At 41.7% G+C, this 25,291-nt stretch overlaps 1 protein-coding gene across 6 annotated transcripts in view; it reads right to left on the bottom strand.

Moving 5' to 3' along the window:
• Window positions 1-25,291, bottom strand: part of LOC130178659 (microtubule cross-linking factor 1) — a 72,824-nt gene that overhangs the window by 17,486 nt on the left and 30,047 nt on the right. For 5 of the 6 annotated variants that reach the window (XR_008829193.1, XM_056391082.1, XM_056391083.1 and 2 more), the window contains exons 4-10: window positions 21,570-21,629; window positions 19,345-20,733; window positions 14,344-14,490; window positions 10,960-11,061; window positions 9,713-9,934; window positions 7,282-7,452; window positions 3,106-3,273 (exon numbers count right to left, since the gene is read on the bottom strand). Coding sequence is in view for 5 of the 6 variants with exons in the window: in XM_056391082.1 (XP_056247057.1) it covers window positions 3,106-3,273; window positions 7,282-7,452; window positions 9,713-9,934; window positions 10,960-11,061; window positions 14,344-14,490; window positions 19,345-20,733; window positions 21,570-21,629 (2,259 nt within the window). In the remaining variant the exon portion in view is untranslated. The remainder of the gene's footprint in view (window positions 1-3,105; window positions 3,274-7,281; window positions 7,453-9,712; window positions 9,935-10,959; window positions 11,062-14,343; window positions 14,491-19,344; window positions 20,734-21,569; window positions 21,630-25,291) is intronic. The other variant, XM_056391081.1, reaches the window with a different exon arrangement.

The raw sequence follows: 25,291 nt of genomic DNA, 5'->3' as shown, positions 1-25,291 counted from the left end.
AATTACATGTCTCAATCAATAATAAAGCAAGCTGCCCCGGTGAGTCAGGTTTTACAAACTCATGTTGTTTGTCTACACTATGTTTAAACCCACAGAACTTTATTTCTAAATCTAGATGAAATCCAAAAGTCCCCAAAGACACCGTATCTGTTGGGTTGAATTCTGGGGGAACTGTGTCTTGAATGATGCATGAGGCATATTTCCAGTTGGAGTATTTCATTCAGTTTCACTCGTCATTTTGGTTTAATGAAGAGATGGCAAAGATTAGACGGAATGTATATGAGTTACTGTCTGAGAGACATAAACGTGGAAAAGACATGATGACGATAAGGGGTTAAAACCATTTCAACTCAAGCCATACAGCATAAAGAGAACAAGCAGAAATGCTAATGTACACCAAGAAACACAGCATGAAACAACGCGAGACGACGAGAAGCTATCACTAAGTACTGCTGGTTGTCTTGCAGAGACGCACAGTAATAACTTGAGCGGGGGGCCGCCCTCAAAAATTTCAAACCGAGCGCTGGCAGGGGGACACGAACCGAGGATTCAGAAGTGCTGCAGAAATCTTCAAAGCTGCAGATCGACAAGAGGGAAGCCACTCTGGATGCGTCTCTTTTCCAGGCAGAACAGGCCATTGTAATCTTCAGACGGGGCTTTTCATCCCACAACATAACATGGAGCAAACCAGAGTCTGCAGAACAGAAGCTGTGTGAAGAGCAAGTCAAGGCTGCCTTCAAACATCAGCTTACACAACTCCCATTCACAAATGTTTGTCTTGTCTTCTATTATCTCGGGTTTTTAAAAACTGTGTGATTACACACCGGAGAGGGTGACATGCACATTAACAGCAGCTGACTGAATGTTGAGAGCCAAGATGTGAGACATTATAAATATAGGCGGTTATTTAGGAGCGTGAAACATGAGGCGGCCTGAGCAACGATATTAACATCTGGTAATAGTGATTAAAAGAAAACAATCACTATTTATATCCAAACATAAATAACTAGATGAGGTGCAATTCCCAATTCTGCTCTGCTCTGCTGAGCTGTGTAAACAGACAATTTGGAGCATATTTCTGAAATCTTAATCAGAGCGAAGCACAGTGGGACAGGGGAAGAAGTCAGTGTGGTATTATCAGAAGAAACTAAGTAAATTAGTTCTCATTGAGGCCCTGAGCGACCTTTGCTCCGTGGACGGATATGAACCATGTAAGAGCTCGTCAGATTAAAAGCATGAGAGATAAAGAGATAATCTTCCTCCTATAATTCAGACCTCTTAATTGGTTCCCAAAGCTGCAGTTTCCTTCTATATCAGAGGAAGCGGAGAGGAGACACTGCTCTGACCCAGCAGTCAAGAAACAACATATTCACTATCCTCAGACTGATCCCGACCCTTCTCTACCACAAAACACACTCTGTATCAATACCTCTCCATGACACACTAATACGCACTTCGTCCACTACCAATATTCACTCAGTTGCGAGTTTATTAAGCACACCTTCATAAAAACCAATGTGGTGTAATACAACAGTCCTGCAACAATTCCTCCCTCATGAAAGTTATAGTTTTATAGGCTTTATTCTGGAGGATGTAGTTTGCAGTGCTGTTGAGTTAATTTGCATTACACTGAGAAGTGTTTCTAATATTTCGTCCACCCTGCTTATATCAATGAGGATAGGCTAAATATTACACCTCTCACTATACTGCCTTTGCTGGGATATCCCACTGCAACAGTTTTAACTAGATGCAAGTAATCAACTAATAACTGAGTGTGATAATGAATAAACGACCAAAATGATATAGACCTGCAATGATGTTTACATTTAAAGCCAATATGTGCAGATTTTGCAAAATTTCCCCAAAAACAGAAAAACAGACACTGATGCCACTAACGGCCCCCATGACCCCCCCACGGAAGTTTTCTGTGGAAAGCAGCACATCAACCGAACTGACTTTCACTGGGATTGACTCATTTTTTTTCTGCACACAAAAACATCAGCTATCAGCATAATTATAAAGATGCTATAATGACATAAAAATAAAACATAAAAACATAAAGTGGCTTCAATAATGTTCTTAGAGATTGAATTTCTTCATATCCCAGAGTTTCTTCTACCGCTGAATGAATGAACTATGTTTCCCTTCCTTTAAGAGACACGTTCAGACAGACACTGTGTAAAAATGTATGAGTATCATTTATTCATTTATACTAGACTGTTGTGTTGCCACATAGCAGCTGTGCTGTCACATCGGGCTCCTGAAAAAGAAAAACACAAAACCAAAACAATGCCGGGTCGTCTAGTGAAGTTCAACCAGACTTAACCTTCGCAGTGTCATCCTCCAAGCGCACATTCCTGGCAGATTACTTTGTGACATGATCAGGGTTATCCACCTGTCTACCCTGCAGCTGCAAAATCCTATTATAAACCTTCAAACTCCTGTATCTGTTACTCAAACTGGCCTTTCTGGACTGTACGTCATCAGCTCAGCCCCTTGTGTTTTTGTGTGTGTGTGCTGGTTTTGGTGTTTTGTGTGTCCATGTGTAGTTTTAGTGCTCCACGATGTTGTAAACGTTTCAGAAGATTTGAATTTGAATCTTTGAGATTTTTACCTTTTATTGTAACTGTAAATTAGAATATTTTTGATAATGAGCAGCTACAAACAGCTTCTGTTTGGAGGAATATAAGACAGCGCTTTAGCTGCAGTCTTCGGTACAGTAAGAAATGCTTATGCTGAATGAATTTGTTTTCACAATGACAGAATATGCCCACTATAAAGTGCCAGGAGAGTGAGTCATTGTTATTTTCTTGGATGCCGTCCTTTCAATTTAATGGTTGAGGGTGATTATGAATTGAATTCTGTCCATTTGTCTGACACAACTTCGAACTGTTATTCATCTTGTTATTACATTTTTAAAATGACACTGATTGGCCCGAGGAGGGAGCTGAAAAAAACAAAACAAAAGGATTTTGTTATTTTTGCCCTAAGTGGGATTTCATCCGTGGAGGAGGCAATGTGTTTACTGTCGTCTTGCTGCTTAGTTTCCGACACCAGATTGTGTCCCTGTCCCTTTAAAGGTGGGCGCTGAGACGCCATCTGTACCTGTGCAACCTGGCACTTCATCTCTGCCCACTTGACCTCCCAGGCGGCTTTGTCATTGGCGTAAGACTGCTGCAGTTGCCATCGCCGCGTCTCCTCCTCTCGCAGCTCCTCTCGAAACTCCTCCAGCAGCGTCCGCAGGGCCTGTAGCACCCGACTGTTCTCCCCGAACTGCACGGAGAGGATTCACATAAAGCAATCAGCAAACACACACGTCGGAAAGGTCAATCAACCCACTTAAGACACACAGCAAGTTATTTTCTTATCTTGATATTTGTGATGAGCTTGTCTTTAGTTTTTATGTGTCCTTTGTTTCTCTTTAAAGCACTCTGGGATGAACCTGCTTTGTAAGTGCTTTATAAATCAATTTGACTTGCACTTCCTGTCTCCCATCTGCCTCCCGCTTGGCTTGTCCTTTCCCATCTATCGCGTCTCAGCTCTGGGCGTTGAAGAAAATACGCACACAGTAAACATCTTTGTGATGCTGCAAGAAAAACCTGCAGGACAACTATAATTCTGATTTATTTTAATCCAATTATGATGCAGGCGGTTCAAGAAAGTTTAAACAATTACACCTATGATCTGGATTTGGATTCATAAGGCTGGAGGCCGTATGAGCAGTGACATGCAGTGGGTCAGAGAGAAAAGAACAGCATGTTTCCCCTGAAGTGTGTGCTCAGAGAGGTGTGTGGAGGGCTGCTCGCCTCTGGTGGCCCTGCTGTGGGGAGTCTTCAGGTTTTGGCAGGAGGCAGTGAAGCACAAAGGAGTCTGAGAGTAAAACATCACCTCGAGGTATCACCACAGAGCTGCCGGCTCCGAGCTGGCAGCCTCAGCTGAGAACACAATATGAGCTCAGCAGCTAAAAGGCCAGAGCACGTCAGTCCAGTATTTCCAGGAAAGAAGGTCGAACTTACAAGGTGTGTGTATATATATATATATATATATAATTTTTTTTTCCAACAAGGGCAACAAGGGGAGATACGACTACAAAACACAGTACCTTATTATTCTTTTAAAGTTCTACTGTTGTGTGTCTGAATAAACACAATATCACCCTCAGGACATCAGACTTTTTCATTTCATAGATTTTCTGCTGAAAATATTTTGAAAAGAAAAAAAGATCTAAAAAAAAAAACAAAACAAGATGGAGGCTCCCTTTTAAAAGGAATACACTGAGCAGTAATGTAGCTTGGTAGCTAGCTAGCTTACATCTCTGTTTACATGCGGTGTTTCTCAGCAACAATGATGAATGTCTTTCCTTTCTCCTAAAACAAAGGCAAAGGCAGGATTTTGAATATTCTGAAAACTGTATTGTTTACATCCATGTTGTCATATCAGAGCTAGCCGTCTGGCTCCTCTCTGCCTTTTAGTATGAGGTAATATATGTGTCACAACATACCATAAACTAAGCATTGTGGTGTTACAGAGACGCCCTGGCCTATAAACCATATCCTCCAGATGTAAGGGAACATGCTTGTTACATACAGGCCTCAGCAAATTTTTATATTTCTTTCACTCAAACTGAGAAAACTGACCATTCCCACTGAAATCCTGACTCTCAAAATAATCGCTATATATATATATATATATATATATATATTTGCTTATCGCTCAGCCCTAATTTCTATGTTTCTCATGTCTAAGGAACATAACTGTTAAACTGTCGACACAAGTGTTTTATCTGGTCACAGCAGCGCTCATGTAAGTGAACGTGCGTCCTCATGCAGGTGCCAGTAGCGTAAAAAGACACACAGATCCCAGGGACTCGCTCGTCAAAACATTGCTTGATAGCACCAGCATTGGTCAAAAACACAGGGTACCTTTGATTTATCTTGAAGTAGAAACATCACACTCAATCAAAGACAAAAAAAAAGGGGGAAGGTGGTGTGTGTATGACCAAAGCACATCAAGGGATCGCAAACCCACATCAATTGGATATTTCCTGTTATCTGGTTTAAATGATCACACAGGAGCAAGAGAGAACCTGATAATTTAAGATGAATAAAACCAGCTCCAATTGATGGTGTGTGAACACTTTTTGTAGCAATTTGAAAATGTCCAACGCTGGTTCTCTAAGATGTATTGTAGTGTCAATGAATGTAAAGACACTGTGGCAGAGTGCAGTGCCACTGAATGAACAGGCTGGATGCAGGACAGACAGAACAACTCCCAGAAACCACCTCCAGTTTTGGGGCCATGGCAGGATGTATTCTTAATACTTCACATGGATGCACAGTTTTGATATGGGAGGACACCAGAGTACTCAGAGTTAGACGTGATGTGACAGTGCTGACCCATTGGGTCACCTAGCCGCCCAGGTTCATAACTTTCCAGCTAAAGTCAAGACTTCTCTCTATATTTCAAGCTGATTTGAGAACTGCTGTCAGTGTGAAGTCCTCAATAAACCACTGGAATAACACTACTTTTATATGTATTCTAAAATACTGAGGAGAGAGATGAGAGTTACCTACACCAACTCTGATGAAAGTTCACAGCCACTGTGGGAAAAACATTTTATCTCCAACAGTCTCTAACACTCTTACAGTATTTAAATGTACTTCAACACCTCAGCAGTATCAGACGCTGGCAGTCTCGGGATGAATGAATCAGGATTTTCCCTCAGCAGTTCATTCCTAAATTCTCTCCGAGTCCTCACTGAAAACTTTCGATGACCTCTTTACGACTTAACATACTATTATCTCACTTGGGCCGCAGGAATTATCATCTGTGCTTGCTCTGCTCTGCTGTAAGTGGCCATGTGTGCAAACGCTTACTAAAGCAAGTCTGCATTTCTGCTCTCGTGCATTAAGCCTAATGTAGTCTAGTGGGCATGCTTGTTGAAAAAAATAAAAATAAATGTGCGCAGAGTAAAGCAACAATGTCAGATCACTGCACAAACCATTTTTATGATGCTGAGGAAAAAAATCAAAACACAAGACAAAGTAGAGCACTTAGGGCTGTTTAATAATGCATCCCACCCAAAATTCTTTACTTCAACGGAGAGCAAAGTGGTCGACAGAGGTACTGAAAGCTGATCTCCACACACACTGTCTGGGTGGAAACGCTCAGCAGCCTCAACAACACAGCTCCTTTTGTCTCTTTCCAATGTAACTGAGAGTCTGTGTCTTTCTTTGAACAATAAGAACAAAACTGGCTGTACACAAAATAATCACTGCCTGTAGTCTAAATAGTTATCTGGGTCAAAATTCTCATCTGCATACCATGCCAAACAGCTCTAATGAACGCCTGCCAAACTGTCATCTGTGCACAGTGAAAATGAATGAGGGAAATAATTAAAGGCATAAATGTCCAAACCCACTAAATACATCAGTTTACTGGAGAAAAAACAAGTTACTACAACATCATTTCATTGCACTACAACTTCACAGTTACATTTTAATTGTGTGTGTATATATATATATATATATATATACACACACAGCATGTATGTGTATGTATATATATATATACATACATACACAATCCTGACTCGTAAAATGACAATAAAGCTTAATGGTGATGATGGTGTTAGTGACTATGAAATAGCTGTTTATCTAAAATAGTCAAATGTTTTCTTGAAACATGTTTACATACTCCAGCCGAAAGTTGACATCTCGCTGTAGTTGTAGTTTTTCTAATTCAGACAAAAAACGGTTGAGCCAAACACCAAGGAGGGAAGTGTACACACACATGTCCACGCTGATCTAAGATGCAGTCTGAGGGCCCCGGTGTCCAAGAGCCCAGAACTCGCCACAATGTTTTTGATCATTCATATTTAGGAGATGGACTTGTGTAAATAGTTCTGTGGCTGAAGACGCTATGAGGGAGCAACCGTTAACTGTAATGTTACTGTAAATCCGCTGCAGTTATACCCAATTTTTAATTTAGGGCATAATTTATCTCAAAACTAGCAACCAAGAAAGCCTGCGTCTGTGCCATAAAACACATAAAACAAAAGTGAAAAAACTTTCAGAGGGTTGTTTTTGAGGAATATACAAGCAAATGTATCATTCAAAGGGACCAGCTGGTTTTAGACAGTTTGGATGCCATCCTCTTTTAAACCAAAGCAAAGAACGTCTTTCACCATTTTCCAACCAAGAGCAGCAACAAAAGTTGGAGTTCAGTTCATTTTTATTTCCCACCTAAAGACCAGTGAAGACGGTGTAAGTAACTCGGTACCTGTTTTTGATGCTGCAGGTGCTGATCGGGTGACGGCAGAGGGATTATGGGCACCGGATCCGGGACGTCCCCTGGAGTTTGTGGTAAACACATTCTGTCGTCTCGATCTGACTCCCCCTCCACCTGTTCCGTTATCACTCCCAGCTCTGGGATGCCCTCCAACTTCTCAAACTGGAACAGATGATACAGCCATGAAAAGCTGTGTTTCAAATTATGCACTCATTTTTTTTTTTTTTCCCTGTACCAACACATTCTGTTCCAGGCTCACAGTCGCTGAGCCTATCCCAGCATGCAATGGGTAAAAGGCAGAGAAATACCCTGCATGAGTTTCCAGTTTTATACCAGTCCATCACAGAACTAGTCCGTTTGAATCGGGCCATTCTCTCTTGTTTTATAAAAGTAAGAGGCATCATTCAAATTCTAAATATGAGCCTGCTGAAGCACTTTCACTTTTAAAAATAAACTTGACTTGAGAAAACGTTCTGCTGGGATTCAGTCAAGTCAAGGACGTGTGGTGAATATCCAGAAAGGTACACGTGAACTCCTCACTGCTGCATCACCTGCAGACACAGAAAGGTTTCCTGACAAGATGCTGCATGAATAAACCGATGAGTCAGGACTGAACCAAGAAATATTACATTCAGTTGAAACTCGAGATAAAATAAAGTCTGTGGTATTACAACACATCTTGATAATCTCCGTGTGTGATTAATTACGATTAATATTACATAACAAAGCAAACTGATTTATGTTGTATGACAACCATGAAAGTGGTTTGTTCAGAATAAACAGGAGGAACTGGGTGGGCAGCGTGAGCAGTGATATCCAGCACTGCTGAGAAAAGATCAGTGATAACAGAAATACAATGTCCATCCGCAGAGAAATCACCACAGGCCAAACTGCTCTGTGATCTCTGGGGAGGTGTGAAAAAAAAAAAAAGAAGCAAAAAATCCAGTAAAACATGAATCTCACAAATTACAAGTTTAATCAACCAGAAGAAGACAACACAAAAAAAAAAGTGGCGCATCGACGGCCGGATCAACAAGCCAAAAACAGATGGAGTTGCTCAATCAGCCGGGCAACGAGTTGACCAGACTATCAATCAGTACCTGCAGCGGTACCTGCATCCTGCTGGGAAGTACAAGATTGGAAGTGATTCAGGATGAGTTATCTGTTTCCATTTTCACCACCTCATCCATAATGATCGATTCAGACTTTAACCTGACGCACTGGTGCTTCCCGGGCGAAGAGCTGTAACGTAACATGTACTGCGTTTGTAACATTCATCCATTTTCTACCGCTTATCCTCTAGTAGGGTCGCGGGGGGGCTGGAGCCTATCCCAGCATCTTTTCGGGCGAGAGGCGGGGTACACCCTGGACAGGTCACCAGTCCATCGCAGGGCAAACACATAGAGACAGACAACCATTCACACTCACAGCCACACCTATGGTCAATTTAGAGTATCCAATTAGCCTAGTCCCCATTTTGCACGTCTTTGGACTGTGGGAGGAAGCCGGAGTACCCGGAGAGAACCCACACTTGCACGGGGAGAACATGCAAACTCTACACAGAAAGATCCCACGGCCAAGCCGTGGGATCGAACCCGGAACCTTCTTGCTATGAGGCGACGGCGCTAACCACTGCACCACCATGCAGCCCGCATTTGTAACATCATAACCTTAATTTAGACTCAGCTGTTTTTTTAGTTTATTAAGTGCACCTAGTTGAAACTAATGCAGTGTAACACAAAAGTGCTGCAAGAAGTGCTTCTGTTATTTCGCCTACCCTCACTAATATAACTAGGGTGGACAAAATAAGAGAAACACAAGTCAGTTTAATTCAACATCACAAACTGCAGCCTCTAAAATGTTCATTGTGTTAAATCAACACCTTTCTAAAACCATTTCAACAAAAACTGAACATTATGACTTTGACAAAAGGAGCTTTTAATGCAGGACTGTTGCATTGGACTGCATTAGTTTTAGCTAGGTGTTCCTAATAAACTGGTAACTGAATGTGTCCATGTACTGAGGGTTATTTTGATATTTGGCACCATATCTACAGGCTAAAGTGCAATTCTTCAACAAAAGAACCAAAGAGACGTTTAACTAAGTTTATTTACCATTCAATACTGGGAGGACCCAATAATCAACATCCATCCACAGAGACACTTCTGAGAGACGCATATCTGTGTATCTTAATGGGTGATTCAACATGAAACACAATTGAAGTTAGCGTGTAACATTTTTCTGTGTTCAGACTGATTTTGCTCCTGATCCTATGCACCTGTCGATAAGACTCTCCGAAGAAACTGTTAGTACCTGCTTGTGCTCAATTAAATAATCCGTTGGTGGATTGTTTCATTTGCTTTTTCAGAGCTGCTCTTGTTCAGCCATCATCCATTTCAACTTATTAAAACCTCTGACTCACCTCTGGGTGCGCCGTCTCCTCTCCGGAGTCGTCCTTGCGGCTGAGCCTCCAGTGCATGAGGATCCACCTGAGCTTCATGTAGAAGATGATGGTGTTGCGTCTGAACAGGCGAACCTCTTGCTGCAGCATGGCCCTCTCCTGAGTCCAGGGCACCTCATGACTCTGAAGCCCCTGCAGCTCCAGACCTCCACGCTGGGCCTCCAGACGCAAAAGCTCATCTTCCTGTTGTGAAACAGATCGGGAAGGAAACTGAGAAACATACTGGGCAAAGGTTTTAATTAAAAACAGATTCAAATACTTTTTAATGATGCTTTCGTCACGTAAGTCACATTAGATAAGTGATGTGAATAATGTATCCTGTCATTTCCATAATGTTGGATATTTTTGTATATGTGTTGTATAATAGGATTATTGGATTTAAAGTAGCTAATACTTATCATTACCTGAAAATGACTATATTCTATAATAAAACTTTTATTCAAAGTTGTTACAAAAATGTATGATGTCAGTTGTGTTGTATATGATTATTTTCATTACTGATTAATCACTAGGTCCATTAAAACAGTAAAAGTGCTCAAGTTGACATATTCAAACTGCTTGATTTGTCCGACCAACCGTCCAAAGCTCAAACACATTTGCTTTAATATCAGAAGGTTGAGAAAACTAATACATTTTGTTTTATATTTTAATTTGAGAAGCAGGAATCTGAGAATGTTTGGCATTTTATCTAAAAAAAAAAAGCTATCAAAGTTGTTGTGGATCTTGTATGCAGTCTGATTGATTGACTAATTGTCTCAGCCCAAAATGATGCTGTAGATTTTGTGTGCTTAACATGACAGATTTTATTTTTTAAACAGAGACCCACACTTGCTTTTTGTTTTTTTAATTTAAAAGATCACTTCGTAAATTAGATGTCACGTTTATCATATTTTAAATCCCATATTTGCATGAATGATGTCAGGTTGTCATGCTGCAAGAACAAAACAGCGGTTTTATGGAAATTGCATGTGTCAGATTGAAGACAGTGTAATTTAAATTTCAGTGTAAAGCAAATTACAGGTATGAATATCAAATCTGAAATCCAAAACTTTCTTCCCTCCCAAGCGGTGGACTTAATTAAAAGTATGTTCCAACTTTAGCATTAAGATAGCAGAGCCAGTGAAGTGTGATACTGCTGGGCTTATGCTCATGTTCATAATCTAAAGAAACTCAAACGTGGCGTGACTGACTGACTGCTTTAATTGTACCTGAGGCAGAGACACGACGGCCTCCCGCTCCTCCGTCGCTGCTCTCAGCCTTCGCTCGTGATCCAGACGAAACTGGATGTCAGAAGCAGGCGTGTCCCGGAGCTGAACCCACAACACCACAGTCCACAGTTACTTCACCAGCACTTTGGATAAGTTACATCACATATTGATATCTCACTACAACACAAACAGGGATTTGAGTATGAGACGATTATACTTGATTATATTTGCTCTCTTCATTTTCCGCAGCTAAACAAAAATTTCACAGAGCAGGACTAAAAAACCTCAAATGAGATCTGACCCTTCTTCTACAACATCTCAGGAAATAATTATAATTTAATGCTGCACATTTCAGGCTGGACTAAGCATTTCTTCAAAGAGCAACATCTAAGTCTTAAACGAATAGTTTGACATTTTGGGAAATATGCTCATCTACTGTCTTTCAGCTTGCTAGCTTAGCTTAGCATAGAGACTGGAAACAGAGGCAAACAGCTATCTATCTAAAGGTCGGGCTACGTGTACGTCTAAAATTGACTAATTGAAATGTCATATCTTGTTCATTTAAGTTAGATTTTGTTACCTTAGGACAGAGCTAAGATAGCTGTTTTCCAGTCTTTATGCTAAGCTAAGCTAATTGTCTTCCTGGGTCCAGCTTCATATTTACCATACACTGAGAATTGTATCGATCTTTTTCATCTAGCTCTCAACAAGAAAGCGTATAAGCAAGTTTCCCAAAATGCAGAACTATTTCTTTAAGTCATCTGCCACCTTCTCTGAATTAAGACAATACACTGTATGTGGAGACTATGATTTTACTTTACTGGAACTGCTTTACCATACTTTACTGTAAATTCTCACCTAAAAAATGGTTTATATCATGAAAATAAAAGTTGCTAAACATTAATAATATCGCTATTAGTCATCTTGTGTTAGCTCCAAAAATGCTTTTAATTAACAGAAAATCTTATATGCAAAAACAACTGAAGTAGGAACTTAAGGAATGTCAGGTTTGATTGTTTTGGTGAAAAAATGCTCAGAGGGAAATGAGATGCTGATGTTTATGGTATTGAATGTAATGATACTTCTTCAGTCGTCAACTTGTTTTGAAGACATCCCTGGGGCGTCTTTCTTTCCTAACAAAAAAAAAAAACCAACCAGCATGCAGACTCACAATTTGAAAATTGCAGCAGTTTATAATACGATTTCTTTCCTCTATCCTGTGCTGGGCTGTTCCTGCACTCTCCAACAGTAAGTTGAGCTGTGCAGTGTGTCCTGACCCTGGATCACCTCCCTGTCAGCCCAATGTCAAATGCAAATCGCACAGGCCTACAGTACAGCGCTAATCCTGCCATATCCAAGCTGCTTTGCCCATTCATTAATTTCACCTCACAGATTACACTGCGGCAGAAAGCACGGGGACAAAAAAGGAATCCGCACGAATGTGCCATAACTGTAACTGTAATAGTTATGTGTCACATCGCCGCTGCCAGCGCCCTGCATTACATAACAACGGGCAATTTCTCTCTGAAAACAAGCATGAGGCAGCGATTATGAATCACAGTGTCCTGCGATTACACAGCCGGTTTATTAAACAGCCGAGTCACTGAAGGGTTTAACCGACCTGAAGCAATGTAACCACTTGCCTCTTTCATTTTCTGTGTGTGTGTGTGTGTGTATATATGTAATATGAGCTGTAACACTTGTTTGAGGGCTGCACTTTTACGTGTGTTTAATTTTCTGATTCAGGGCATCACTACAGAGTCCACCATGTGCAGACGCAGCTGTGAGACACTGAGTGCATTAGAGCTGCAACGGTTAGCCGATTAATCTGCAACTTAGCAAATAATCATTAGTCGTTTCTTATGCAGAATGTCCAATATGTCCATCTCCACATTGAAATCATGACAGGCATTTGTTTTACTATTTTGTGGCATTTTATAGATAAAACAATTCATCTATTAGTTGAAAAAAAGTATTGGCAGATTAATCAATAAAGTAAATAATGATTAGTTGCAGCTAAAGTGCATAAATAAGCCTCACAAGTCATGTCCATATAATGTAACTGTGCATGCCTGGTGTGGTGTCTCACTGTTACAGAGGGAAACAAACCGTCTACCAGCAGATCAATTTTTGAGAACGCAACACACGACTGACAAATTTGGCACGACGAATGAGCTAAAGTTTCTTAATTGGTATAAAACAGGTTAACCCTCTTAACTCTGAAGTGCTATGCAAACTACTTTGTTCTTCAAAGAAGTAAATCAATCACAAAATGTCCAGGGGAACATGGAACAAATTATAAAAAGCAAGAAGAGAATGCTAAATCAAAGTTGGAAATAAACATCAGTGGCTGTGGGAGTGGATATTTAGTGTGAAGGTAGAGCGAGTGGATGAAGTGAAATCGTGTTCAGCATCAAAAAGTGACTGTGGCTGGAGTGTCACTAGACATGCTGGACTGAGCGGCCTTCTGATATTAACAAACCCCTTTATGAAACTGTGATAATTCATTCCCCTATAATTCATAATGAGACTAATTTGTATGAAAAATACTCAAAAACACATAAAGGGCTTTTTGGTTCAGACGATCAACATTTTCAGAATTAAGTTTAAAAAGCATACATGCAGTAGAGAGATTTATAAGTATTTCTCTTTCATCAGTCTTCTTCAGTAAATAATTTGTAAAGTCAAACTTATCACATTTGACCTATACCCATAATTGCTTTGCTATTGAGCAGTAATTATTGCCTCATTGGTTGCCAATAGACAAACAAACACTCCAAAAATAAACCCCAGAACACTAATTCTGTGCAGGGACTAGCAGGGACGCACTGCATCGGTTATCGGCCAGATGTGACTGGTCCACATTAAATACAGCAACGTCATTATAAAATTCAGCCTTTTCTGCTTCTATCGGTTACATTCGGTCCCTCACCGTGGTCAACCGATTTTTAGCACCAAAGCAATCTCTGGTCTCATGTTACTTTATATAAAAATGACCCTGAGGAGATCCACACAAGTTAACAGATTTCAAATTTCAACTGCAGATACCAAGAGCTGAGGTTCTGTAATCGATACTGGAAGAGGGAAAGTCAGATCCAAGTGCATCCCAGTTGATCAGTGCATGCATCAGTGTGTTGAAAATTACATGCTTCAGTTATTTTTGGTGTTGATTTTCAGAGTGTCCATTGACCCTTGAATTTTTGTTGCTCTACAGTTGAGAATGTGATAAGATTTTGGTTTGAGGAAGGAATTGTAAGAAAATAGCGTCCAGATTGATGCTTTAGACTCAGACACAGAAGGCCCATGTATGGGGCTCACAGTGGAGCCAGTGTTAACTCAGTCCCACAGGTGGAAGGGGAGATGGAGGAGGGAGGAGGCACTGACCTCTGCTCTTAAAGCCAGGGGCCTGTGGTACCTAGTGAGTCCCGGGGCTCCCCTGCTCTGGGCCTGGCCCCCACCCTGGCTCTGGCTCTGGGGCTCCACGCCTCGCTCCTGTCCTAGACGCCACTCCAGCTCATCCCTCTGACCGGACTGTGAGTGACGTGGGGTGGGAAAGGGGAACGAAAGGGGTTGGGGGGTGGGGGGGTGGGGCGAGTGTGGACGATGGGTGTGAAGGATTAAGGGGATGGGTGATGGGGTGCAGGATACAGGGGTGCAGGTAGTAGTGGTGGGTGGTTGTATTGGGGGGAGATGTGTGATGTGGATTGTGGACAAAACAGACAAAAGACAACAAACGGGGTGAGGGGGCGAGGAAAGAAAGTGGGCGGGGAAAACAAATAAAAAATAAAACAGAAAATGGGTAAAGAATATAAGCAGAGCGGGGAAAATTAACTAACAGACTACACGGTGTGGAGAAGAACAAACGGACTAGAGTACGAAGAAAAGCGCAAAGAGAAAGACCAACTTAAAGATGACGGCGTATGAGAGAGATGAGAAGAGAACGAGAATGAGGATGAACAAAATCATGGGCTGAAACATCTGGCGGGAACACAAAGAGGAACAAAGAGAGGGAATCGGGGGGGAAAAGAATGCAAAACACTTGTTATGAAGCGCATGCAATGAGGGATACATGAGTCCAAACCAACAGCTGAGAGATACCACGGCAAACTGCAGAGCGAGAGCTAGCACGCTAAAGGTTTTCAACACATGCCCGTGCACAGCCGTGTGTGTTGTAGAAGCAGTTAACTAAAGAAAGTTGAATCTTGAGCCTGTATGATGCACATTGGGTTTTTTTTTTTCAAACATTACAGCATTTAAAAAACACTGGAGGCATTTGAGGCTTCAAGTCGAGCTTTAAGCTAGCGCCATGCTAGCTGCTCCCCTTTGCAGCAGTGCCCACATTTCTTCCTAGCTAGCAGCAACTTAATACTATCATGTCATCAAAAAGTAAGGTAAAGTCATGTCAAAAAGTAAATATAAAAGTGTTAAGCATTCACCAAAGGAAAAAAATTGAGATGTTTTCCAATTTTGACTTCGGTATCTTATAATTCTGAGAAACTTTCATCTCACGTTTGACACTTTTATATCATAATTATCTTGTATAAAGATCTCATAATTACAAGATCTGTATTTTTGAATTTTACCTGATGGTCTGAAGCTCTGAAGACCAAAACATTATTATTAAACTGAGTAAAAAATATCAGCAACATGCAGTTTGGTTTAATTCAAGAGCAGAAGAGAGTTTTTTGTCTTTATTAAGAGATATGAAAGAAAATACTTGAAAATATGTTATTACGAGACAGAAATTGTTATTACAAGATAAGCATCTCACAATTGTGAGACTGACTATCTTAGCTAGTATTTAACAATTTCATGTCATACTTACGTATCTTTGAATTTTATCAGGTTCAAGAAACTTACGAGATTTAAATCAGATCTCGTTATAAGTTCAACATGTCAATGAGATAGTTTTCATAATTACATGATACTAAGTTTGGAAGCAATAATTGCAGGAAAGTTTCCAATTCTTCATGAGATAATCATACAACAAAAATCTTATTATTAGTGGACACAAATCCTTTTTTTTTCCAATTACAAGATAAACAGATCGAGATGAGATAGTTTCTCATAATTACAAGATGCTAGGACATAATTATGAGATACAGAAGTCATCATTGCATGAAAACATCTAAAATTCTTTTTTAACAAAATAAAAAATATTGTAATTTCACGGGAGATCTCGTTATTACAAGATACACAGCTACAAGATGAGAAATTATAACTACAAGGTACTGGAATTTTTGCACATAAAGATCTTGTAATAAAGAGACACAGGTTTTGTAATTACAAAAAACAAAAACAAGTAAAAAACATATCAAATCTATGATTACTATAATTGTGAGAGGGCATAATTATGAGATATGGAAAATATCTTCAATTTTTAATTACATAATTTCAGATAAAAATCTTACAAGATCCAAATCTTGTTATTACAAGATAAAGATCTTAGAATTTCAAGATGCTGGAAGAGATTCAGAAATCATAATTACGAGAGAACATCTCTCATTTTTTCTCTTGTGAATGCGCTTCCATTCACACAGTATCTGCCTTTTTATTGTATTTACTCCTCCTGCATACCCTACTCTACTGCTGCTGCAGTGTGGCCTTTTATATTATACACTCCACAGCTGTGTTCAATTTCTTTCCTCAACAACTCTCAATGGATGGAGGCCTTATTGCTTTAAACAGGACTGAGTTGTTCGTGCAGTGGTTAGCTTTGACTAACCACCCAGCGTCACCCAGACTAACCAGTGAGTCCTACAGGCAGAGGAGCAAAGCGGAAACAAGTCATTGGATAGAATGAGTATGGAGGCAGCTTCAGTCTATTATCTCTACAAAGCAGACTGGGTTCTTGAAGTGAGAAATGTTTGAAGAGCTGTTTGCTTTATTCCATATGACATTCTGGCTGATTAGAAAAGACATCCAAGATGTCTGCCTGATCATGCAGCACAGAGATAATGGACCTGCATTGGAAGAGTACACAGTATGTTGACATGTTGACTTATACTAAGCTGCAATAAAACAAGGACAGAAAGCAGAATGCCAGCCAGTTAAGTTCTTCCACAGGCAACTCACACAGCGCCATGCAACTCTGGTTTAGACTCTTCTTTTATAGAACAGAGGTTATTTTAGTCAGTGCTCACATTTTTATGGCTCGTTTCCTTGGCAACACCGTGGAGTAACCAATCCCACGTGTGTCTGTGTGTGTGTGTGTGTGTGTGTGTGCAATGATATGTTGTGCAAACATAACAGCTACACCATTTATGTGTCATAATGAGTCATATAAGTGATAGCATGGTGTAGCTCAGCTGTAAAGGGAAAAATATTTACTCCGTCATGCAACAATTCACTGTGTCAAGAAAAAATTTGAATCAAGCCAAATGGAAGAAACTGCCATGACTCCTTTAGCACTTACTCCATTCATACCAAGCACCCTTTCAAGCATCCTCCTAAGCACCCTTTCAGGCACCCTCCCCTGGCCCTGGCTGACTGGAAGCAGGGCAGCTGCAGACAGTGAGTGCAGGGAGAAGGAGGCAGGCAGGGCTGCTGGCTATGAGGATGTGCATGGAGATGCAGATGTGAATGTGGCAGCAGCAGGAAGCAATGGCAGTGGCGGTGGTTCAGGGGAGGGGTGGCGGTGGTGGTGGTGCCAGTGTGGTAGAGCTGGGTGGCTCATGGTGGAGCGGGGGGGCCTGATATGTCACCCTGTGCTGGCACTGGACATCTGGAGGGGAACTATGGAATCTCTCAAACCAAATTTCCAGTTGAGGCTTTAAAGGATAGGTTCTGATTTTTTCATGTCAATCTAACCTCTCGCAACCTTCCCTATTACTGGGTGACCAGTCCAACACTGGGCGAATTCTGCATCACAATGGTAGGAACAGTTGAGGAACAGTGACAGGGTTGTGACACTTCATAGTCGTTTTCATGGTCTGTATTGATACTGAAAACCAAGATCAGAGTCTTGTGTTATCATTTGACTGGTCTACCGCCGCAGTCAAAATCCTCACCTGCTGTAAGACAACTCTACTGTCAGAGATGATGGACGAAATCTACAGTAGTCACTCTGTGTAAAAATATAGTTTAGCCAAAGCTAATATGAGGCTTCAACAGTCTGAGTTAGCCGAATCGTGCCTGGTAGGACGTATCCCTCCACCACGGCTCAGCAAAGAAACAGTATCCTGGGAAAAACACACAGGGAATTTTGTACAAAAAAACCCACTGAAGCATCATATTTAGCCTCATATACAAATTTGCAGGATCAAAATCGATGCAGCAGAACCAGAGAAACCTGATGACTACATCACCCGAAATGAACCTTGACTACAGTTCAGTCAGAGATTCAGGTGTTATGCTAGTAACAGCTAATGCAGCCTTGAGCTGCTAGCCTCAAGTGGGGATGAGGAGTGGTCTACACAGGTCTGGTAACTCACTTACAACTTCTTTCTAATCCAGACCCTCAGACTTTTTTTTTCCATTTTCAAACTTCTGCTCTCTATGGAGCCACAAGAGGCTTTTTTCACATGTGTAGTACTTTTCCCCAAGATCTATCAACAGACTTTGATTTGTAAAATCTGCGCACTTCCTCTTTAAGAGCACATTTTTGCATAAAACCGTGACGGCTGATTTTGTCCCTCATTTCTTACAGTGGAGTTGCACTAGATCAAGTATGGAGATGAGGAAAGATTACAGTGACCCATAACTCTCTCAACATACATATTGCATTAAGACAGACTTGAAAAAACCCCAAACCTATCCTTTAAGCCAAGTTAATGAGATTCCCACTGACAGGCGGCGTAGCTGTGGATGGCGTGTGTGCGCGCTACAGACGTACGGCGCTGCCACTTTCTTTAATTAGAGCCGATTTTTTTTGCACACAGTGCTGACTTAGGATCTCATTCAGTTTATTTTGGCCTTAAATGGTCGACTAATGACTGCACACTTAGGGCCATTTAAATCAAACCTAAATGAATTCTCACATTTACAAATACACCAGTGGGTTTACTCATGGCTATCTCTACATCTGAATCATGTCAACTACTTAACATAATTTTGCAAACAATTTCACTTTGCCAACTGCTGCTATAAAGCAATGAAGCCATCTGGTATGATGATTTCTTGTCTTCAGTCTTTCTTTCCTGCAGCATGATATCGTCTGGACACCCAGGTGGGATGATTTTGAGGTTGAATGTTAATCAGTGTTGTTATGCAGGATTTTTCAAGAACATTCTGTTTGCAATGGCCATAAGAAAAACTAAAGTATTGACTCTCTCCTCCATCATGGCTAACTGTCTAACAGGCCTTCTATATTTTTCTGATATTTAAAAAAACATCTAAATGTACTAAGGGATGTGAGGTCACAGGAAGTCTGATCACTGAACTTACCTGGAAGTCCGTCACCAGGTCTCTTCCAAAGGTGCCAATGGGAGAGTCTCGGGACATGGAGGTGACTGTGGACAGGAAGCTGCTGGACTCTGTGAGGTTTGGCATGGGTGATAGATCATCTGTCCTTTCTCTCAGCCCCTCCCCTACATGATCCAACTTCTCCATGAAGATGTGGAGCTCAGTGCGGAAAGCCTTCATGCGAGTGTTGATGGTGTCCAGGACCTGGGTGTCTGGTTTGGATCCGGACGGCGCCCCTCCATCCAAGCTCTCTCCTGTCGTCACCAGCAGCCTGCCCTCAAAGATCAAACTGTCAGTGTCCGTGATCAGTCGGTCAACTGTCTTCCCGAGCCTTTCGGCCTCTCGCTTCACATTGCTGAATGACTCCCGCTCTTCCCTCCTGCGATTGGCCAGTTCGATGGCGCTGAGCTCGCTGCCATCTGATGGTTTGATGCTTCCGAACCCTGAGGTGGTTGTTGTTTTCTCAAACATGTCTTCAGAGTCACTCTCTCCTCCGATAGGGCCCTCTCTCTTGGGATGAAGAAGAAGAAGTCGCCCTGCCTCCTCGTCCTCAGCGGCTTCTCGCCGGCCTGCGTCACTCTCTGCGTCACTGTCTCGAGGGCTGCCGGTGCGCAGGCCGAGGTGTGCGGCCAGGTCGCAGCGCTGGACGTTTGACATGAGGACACGGTTCTCGTACTGCAGCTTCATCACCTTTCCACTCAGCTCGTTGATCTGCATCCTGGCTGACTTAAGCTCCTCCATCATCATCCCGGTACTGGAGCCATTTCCATTCCCTCCATTACCAGGTTTGAACAGTCCTCCTTCACTACCTTCCTCGCCGACTGGCCCAGAGCTGCTGCTTGGGCCGAATTTGAAGCGATTGAGTTCAGATGTCAGCTGCCTGTTGTGGTCTTCAATCTCTGAGATGGAGCGGCGCAAAAGCTCAGCCTCCTCCTCCACAAACTGGAGATGGCGACGTAGCTCACTGGCCGACTCCAGCGCATCACCACCATACGGCGACGAGGGCATGCTGGAGAAGGGTTCGCGCCCGAAGCAGTCCCTTTCGTATTGACACCGGATGTCTTCGTTTTCTGCCCTCAGGCTGCGGTTCTCCACCTCCAGCTCCACAATCTTCCTGCCCAAGATGTTAGCCTCCTCCTCCACCAGCTTCAGCCGTAATCGCAGCTCAGCCTCTCGAGTGGTATGAGGGCCTCCGCCAGAGCATTCAGCCAGAGGAAGAGGACTGTCCACGTCCCCGTAAATGGATTTGTACTTTTGCAGCTCCTGTTCCAGTTCATCCTTCTCCCGGCCCAGCTTCGCCATCTTTTTCCTCATCAGGCCAGACTCCTCTTTGGAGAACTGGAGCTGGCACCTGAGGTCTGCACTGTCCTCCTAGTATGAGAATGACACAATAAAATCTTTAAACCTGCTGTAAATGCCACTGGGGGGCAGCGGAAAGAAGTTGTGAACACGACACTGACATACACCCGGCAGTTATGGAGTAACACTGGGAGGCTGGGAACCGGATGAATTGAAGTCCAATATTCACTCTGTTTAAGCTTTTTGGTTTCTACCAACTCCTGAAGGAAATACCTGGCTTCTCTTTGTTCACCAGCTCCTCTCTCACTGTGTGTGTTTGCTGTTTGGTGCTGGGCAGGTGGTGCACAGTGGATTTTTAACTGAAAAAAGGTGCCTGCTGCAGCAAAAAAAATGGTGCTATGAGAGCAGAGAGTGAATGAACAAAGTAAAGCTGCAGGCCAGATCGCTAAACACTGAGCTGAAACCAAGTGTAGCTGCAGATTTGGATGATAATTCTCTGTAGTTCATCACTCCCTGCGACCCCTTTCACACTGCCACATTTTCTACAAATCATACTGTCTCTCAATACTTTGACTTCCCCAGCCTATCTGTGGCTCTCAAACTCAAGCCCTTTTATTCTTAGTGAAGACAAAGTCTTTAACAGGTCACAGACATATAGTTAAAACAGCAGCAAGTGGTGCATTTCCTGGGGACTATTTTCAGCCGTGGATTAATGCACATTTGGTGCTCTAGTGAGCATTTGTGACAGCAAACTGGTGTAAGTGGGTTTGAGTCAAGCGCCCATGTTGACTGTAATGAAGGAACACATCAGTCAGTGCAACAGTGTGTTTCAGTCCAGACTTATCCTTCAAAATATAATGTTTTATGATACTGAAATTCAGAAAATAATATGTTCATAAATTCTTTACCTGACTTGAGGATTTCTTGTCTTTAAATGTCTCCCTGCTTCCTCGTCTCCTCAGAGCAGTCTGTGAAAGAGCAAAGAAGACAGATGTAAAACATGTAACTGAACACAAGTGCACGTATCACTTCTCCTCTAACAATCGTTGCTGCTGCTGCATGACAGAGAGAGAAAATTAAAAACACCAACGGTGCAACACAATGATTAAAGCAATAAAAGAGGATTTGTGAATCCAATAGTGAGGATCTCTGCAGTTTTAAGATGCTATTGATATTTCCATACATCATAAAGCCAGAGTTTATACAGGCATGTGCAATAACTGATAACCAGTAATAATAAAAATAATAATCAGTTATAATAATTTACAATAATGATGGCAGCTCATAACAGCAATGCAGTGATGGCTTACATATATGTTACCAAAAGGCCAGAGGAACATTAATCTATGTGGATGTCTTACATAACATTTCCATCAGGTAGGAAGCATTTAGTCTAATACAAACAGAGCAGAGCACATGACATAATTACTGTCTGATTCCTGCACATAGTAATGGGAATAGCCCGTATCAAAAGGCCAACATCTGGCTGCCATGTGAGTCTTATTTCTAGTGAGTGGAGTGACGCAGTGAATGGACACTAGATGTGATGTAAAGCCTGCTCCGTATTAGGTTCAGAGAAACTTCAGAGGACAGATGATGAGGATGTTCTGTCGTGTCTTTTGTCGTATGATGCAGTGGGGTGCTTTAGATCCCATTGAGAGCTCGGTGTGACAGACGTCTTATCCCGGCTCAGATTCAGTGACACATGGCGCTTCCACAGCGCTCTGAGGGAAAGCATCTGCCTGTCCACTGGGGAAATCTGTCCTGCAGCTAATACTACAGTCGGAATCGCACGCAAAGCCTGGATAAAACAGGGCCCTCTGCACGCCAGCTTAGTCTCATCCGCGAAATAAAATCATTCATTTTTATCAAGTCTGTTTCTTATAACATCAGCTGCAGCTTGTCCCAAGACAGGGACAAGATAGACAAGAAGTGAGAAAAAGGGAAGGAGGGAGGAAATGAAGAGAGGAGACAGGGGAGAGAGAGGGGGAGAAGAAGAAGAAATCCCCCTCTATAAAAGCAGAGTGCAGAGCTCCAGGAACAGATTGCTGCCCCGGCACAGTTATTTAAAGGTACTGATGATAAGTTAAGCCACAGCCGAGCTCCTTTCTAAGAAGCATAATTTGATATTAATATTTCCGATCTCAGACTCACCATCATATTTCAATGTACCCATACTTCAAACAGGACAATCCACCAACAACAACTTCACTAAGGCTGTGACAAATTATTATTTTCATTTAAAATAATAGTGAAAAATGCCTGCAACAATTTCCAAAAGTTCACAACCCAGAGATATTCAATTTCCAGTGAAAAAAAAAATCAGCAAATTGTCACAATTGAGAATTTGAGATCCACTGAATCTTTGCTTCATGTAGTACAATTAATTGATGAACAAAACTCTTACAGGATTAAATATTTGACTAATTGTTTCAGCCCAAAACCCTAATTTGAAGTAGACTGCAGAATAATGACTTTTTAATACCTCTTTTATTTGAAAGTATTAGTAGTGTACTGTCACTGCTCGACTCGCGTCACCTTTTTGAACTGCCCCAAAGTCACTTGTTGGTCAGGGTGGACGGTAGTCATACAAAGCACACAGATACTATAATAATATATATAATTATGCTGTAGTCACGGGAAGGCGAATTATGTTGCAGTGAACATCTCAGTCTCAACATTTAGGAGACTCAGGACTTGAGCGATGCAGTGGAATTGACATCCACTGGAAACACTCTTCTAAATCCTGACTCTGCGGCCGAGGAGCTGTCAGACTTACTGGACTGGACGGACTCGCAGATAAAATACTGGGACGAGAACAGTTTCCCCTTGGATGAGGCCAAGCCAAAAACATATATGGGGAAAAAAAGGGTAAGAATCAAAAAGCCACTTCAGAACAAGATTTCTAAATACCCAAAAATTGGTATTGGTGAACGTGTGTTGAGGCATACTAAGGCTAAACTTAGTATTAGTATTTAAGGCTAAACTAAAATCCTGTAGAAAGGCAAATGCTCTGCTTTTTATCAAAATGAGAAAACGACGCAGAGATATGTTCACTCACTCACTCACTTCGAGCACTCACTGTGTGTATTTAGGGATGTTATTTCAGATACATGTTCGCATCATCAACAGTCTTGTTAGTCTGTGGGAATGAGGATCAAATGGTGCTTTATTACCACCATGGTGGGAGGACACTGTGGGATAATTAAGATGAAAGCTTCCAGCTCCAGTCAGGGAAGTTAGAGGGAGCAACACCTCTCTATTCAGCTGATGCTAATGCAGAGTGCATTAGCATCAGCTGAATAGAGAGGTGTTGCATTGTGTTGGATGCTGCTGGTCAGCCATGGATCGGCTACTGCACTCACCCTTGTGTATTTCAACATTCCTACATTAACACATTTAGCATTTCCATTTTATGAATGTGAATGAACTGTTTGTGGGTTTTAGTGTTTGCAAACCCGCCTGCCTCAAACTGCCACTTGAGAAACCAATAATGCATTTTGAATTGACTTGAAGTGAAGAGCAGAATATTTTTCATCACTGTTTCAGCTGCACAATGTGCCTCTTCTTTTTTTTTTTACACTTTATTGTGTCAGTTAATGTCAATGAAACATTATACATTTCTTGTTATTCAAACATTTTGACACAGACTTTTTGACCTTATGAGCGACAGTATAGTTGTTAATGATCATGCTCTGTATCTCCATGCTCTATATATCTATACTATCAGGCGCCCATATACAAATACAAACATGCATACCTATGCACATACATACATACACACATGTACACACCCTTGTACATATATACAGTACACACACACACACACACACACACACACACACAAACATACACACATACACACACACACACACACACACACACACACACACACACACACACACACACACACACACACACACACACACACACACACACACACAAACATACACACATACACACACACACAAACATACACACATACATACACACATACATACACACACACACACATACACACACACACACACATACACACAAATACACACACACACACACATATATATATAATGCGCCTCTTCTACTTCACTCTAATTTTTACTTGGTGTAAAGCAAAATCTTCACTGTACAAGCTGTTGTTGAACCAGCCAAAATAAGACCAGTAGACCAGCGTGAATCATTCATGGCCAGACGGCTGGAAAGTGTGAGGGTGAACCTGTTTTGCCCGGAGCAGGGACCGACTTTGACTCAGTCGCTGGCTCTGTGACAGGAAGGGAGCGCCTACTTAGAGACAGCACCAAAACAAGAACATAACGTAACTGTGGGCAGTGAGAGCTACAGAAAGAGATTCTGTCTCCAACTCTGTGTCCGTTTTCTGCAAATTCAACATCACGCCCAACATCTTTTACCTTGGATTTTCTGTCTGTAGCACTGAATCATGTTTACTGACATACTTCTGAGTTTCATGATCAGTGTTTTCTGCTTGTTTTTGAAGACGACACTGGATTTCTGACACAAGGAAACTTCTCTGTCTTCCCTCTTGTTGCCTTCACAGTGTTTGAAGTGTCTGTGTCAGATCCAAACTCAACCTCTGCACTCAAACACATCGCTCTGCTTTGAGCTGAATGAA

This window comes from Seriola aureovittata, chromosome 12 (assembly GCF_021018895.1).
Source record: "Seriola aureovittata isolate HTS-2021-v1 ecotype China chromosome 12, ASM2101889v1, whole genome shotgun sequence".
NCBI classification, from domain to species: Eukaryota; Metazoa; Chordata; class Actinopteri; order Carangiformes; family Carangidae; genus Seriola; species Seriola aureovittata.
The sequence above is the reverse complement of the archived record's forward strand: the minus strand, read 5'-3'. Positions and strand labels throughout refer to the sequence as shown.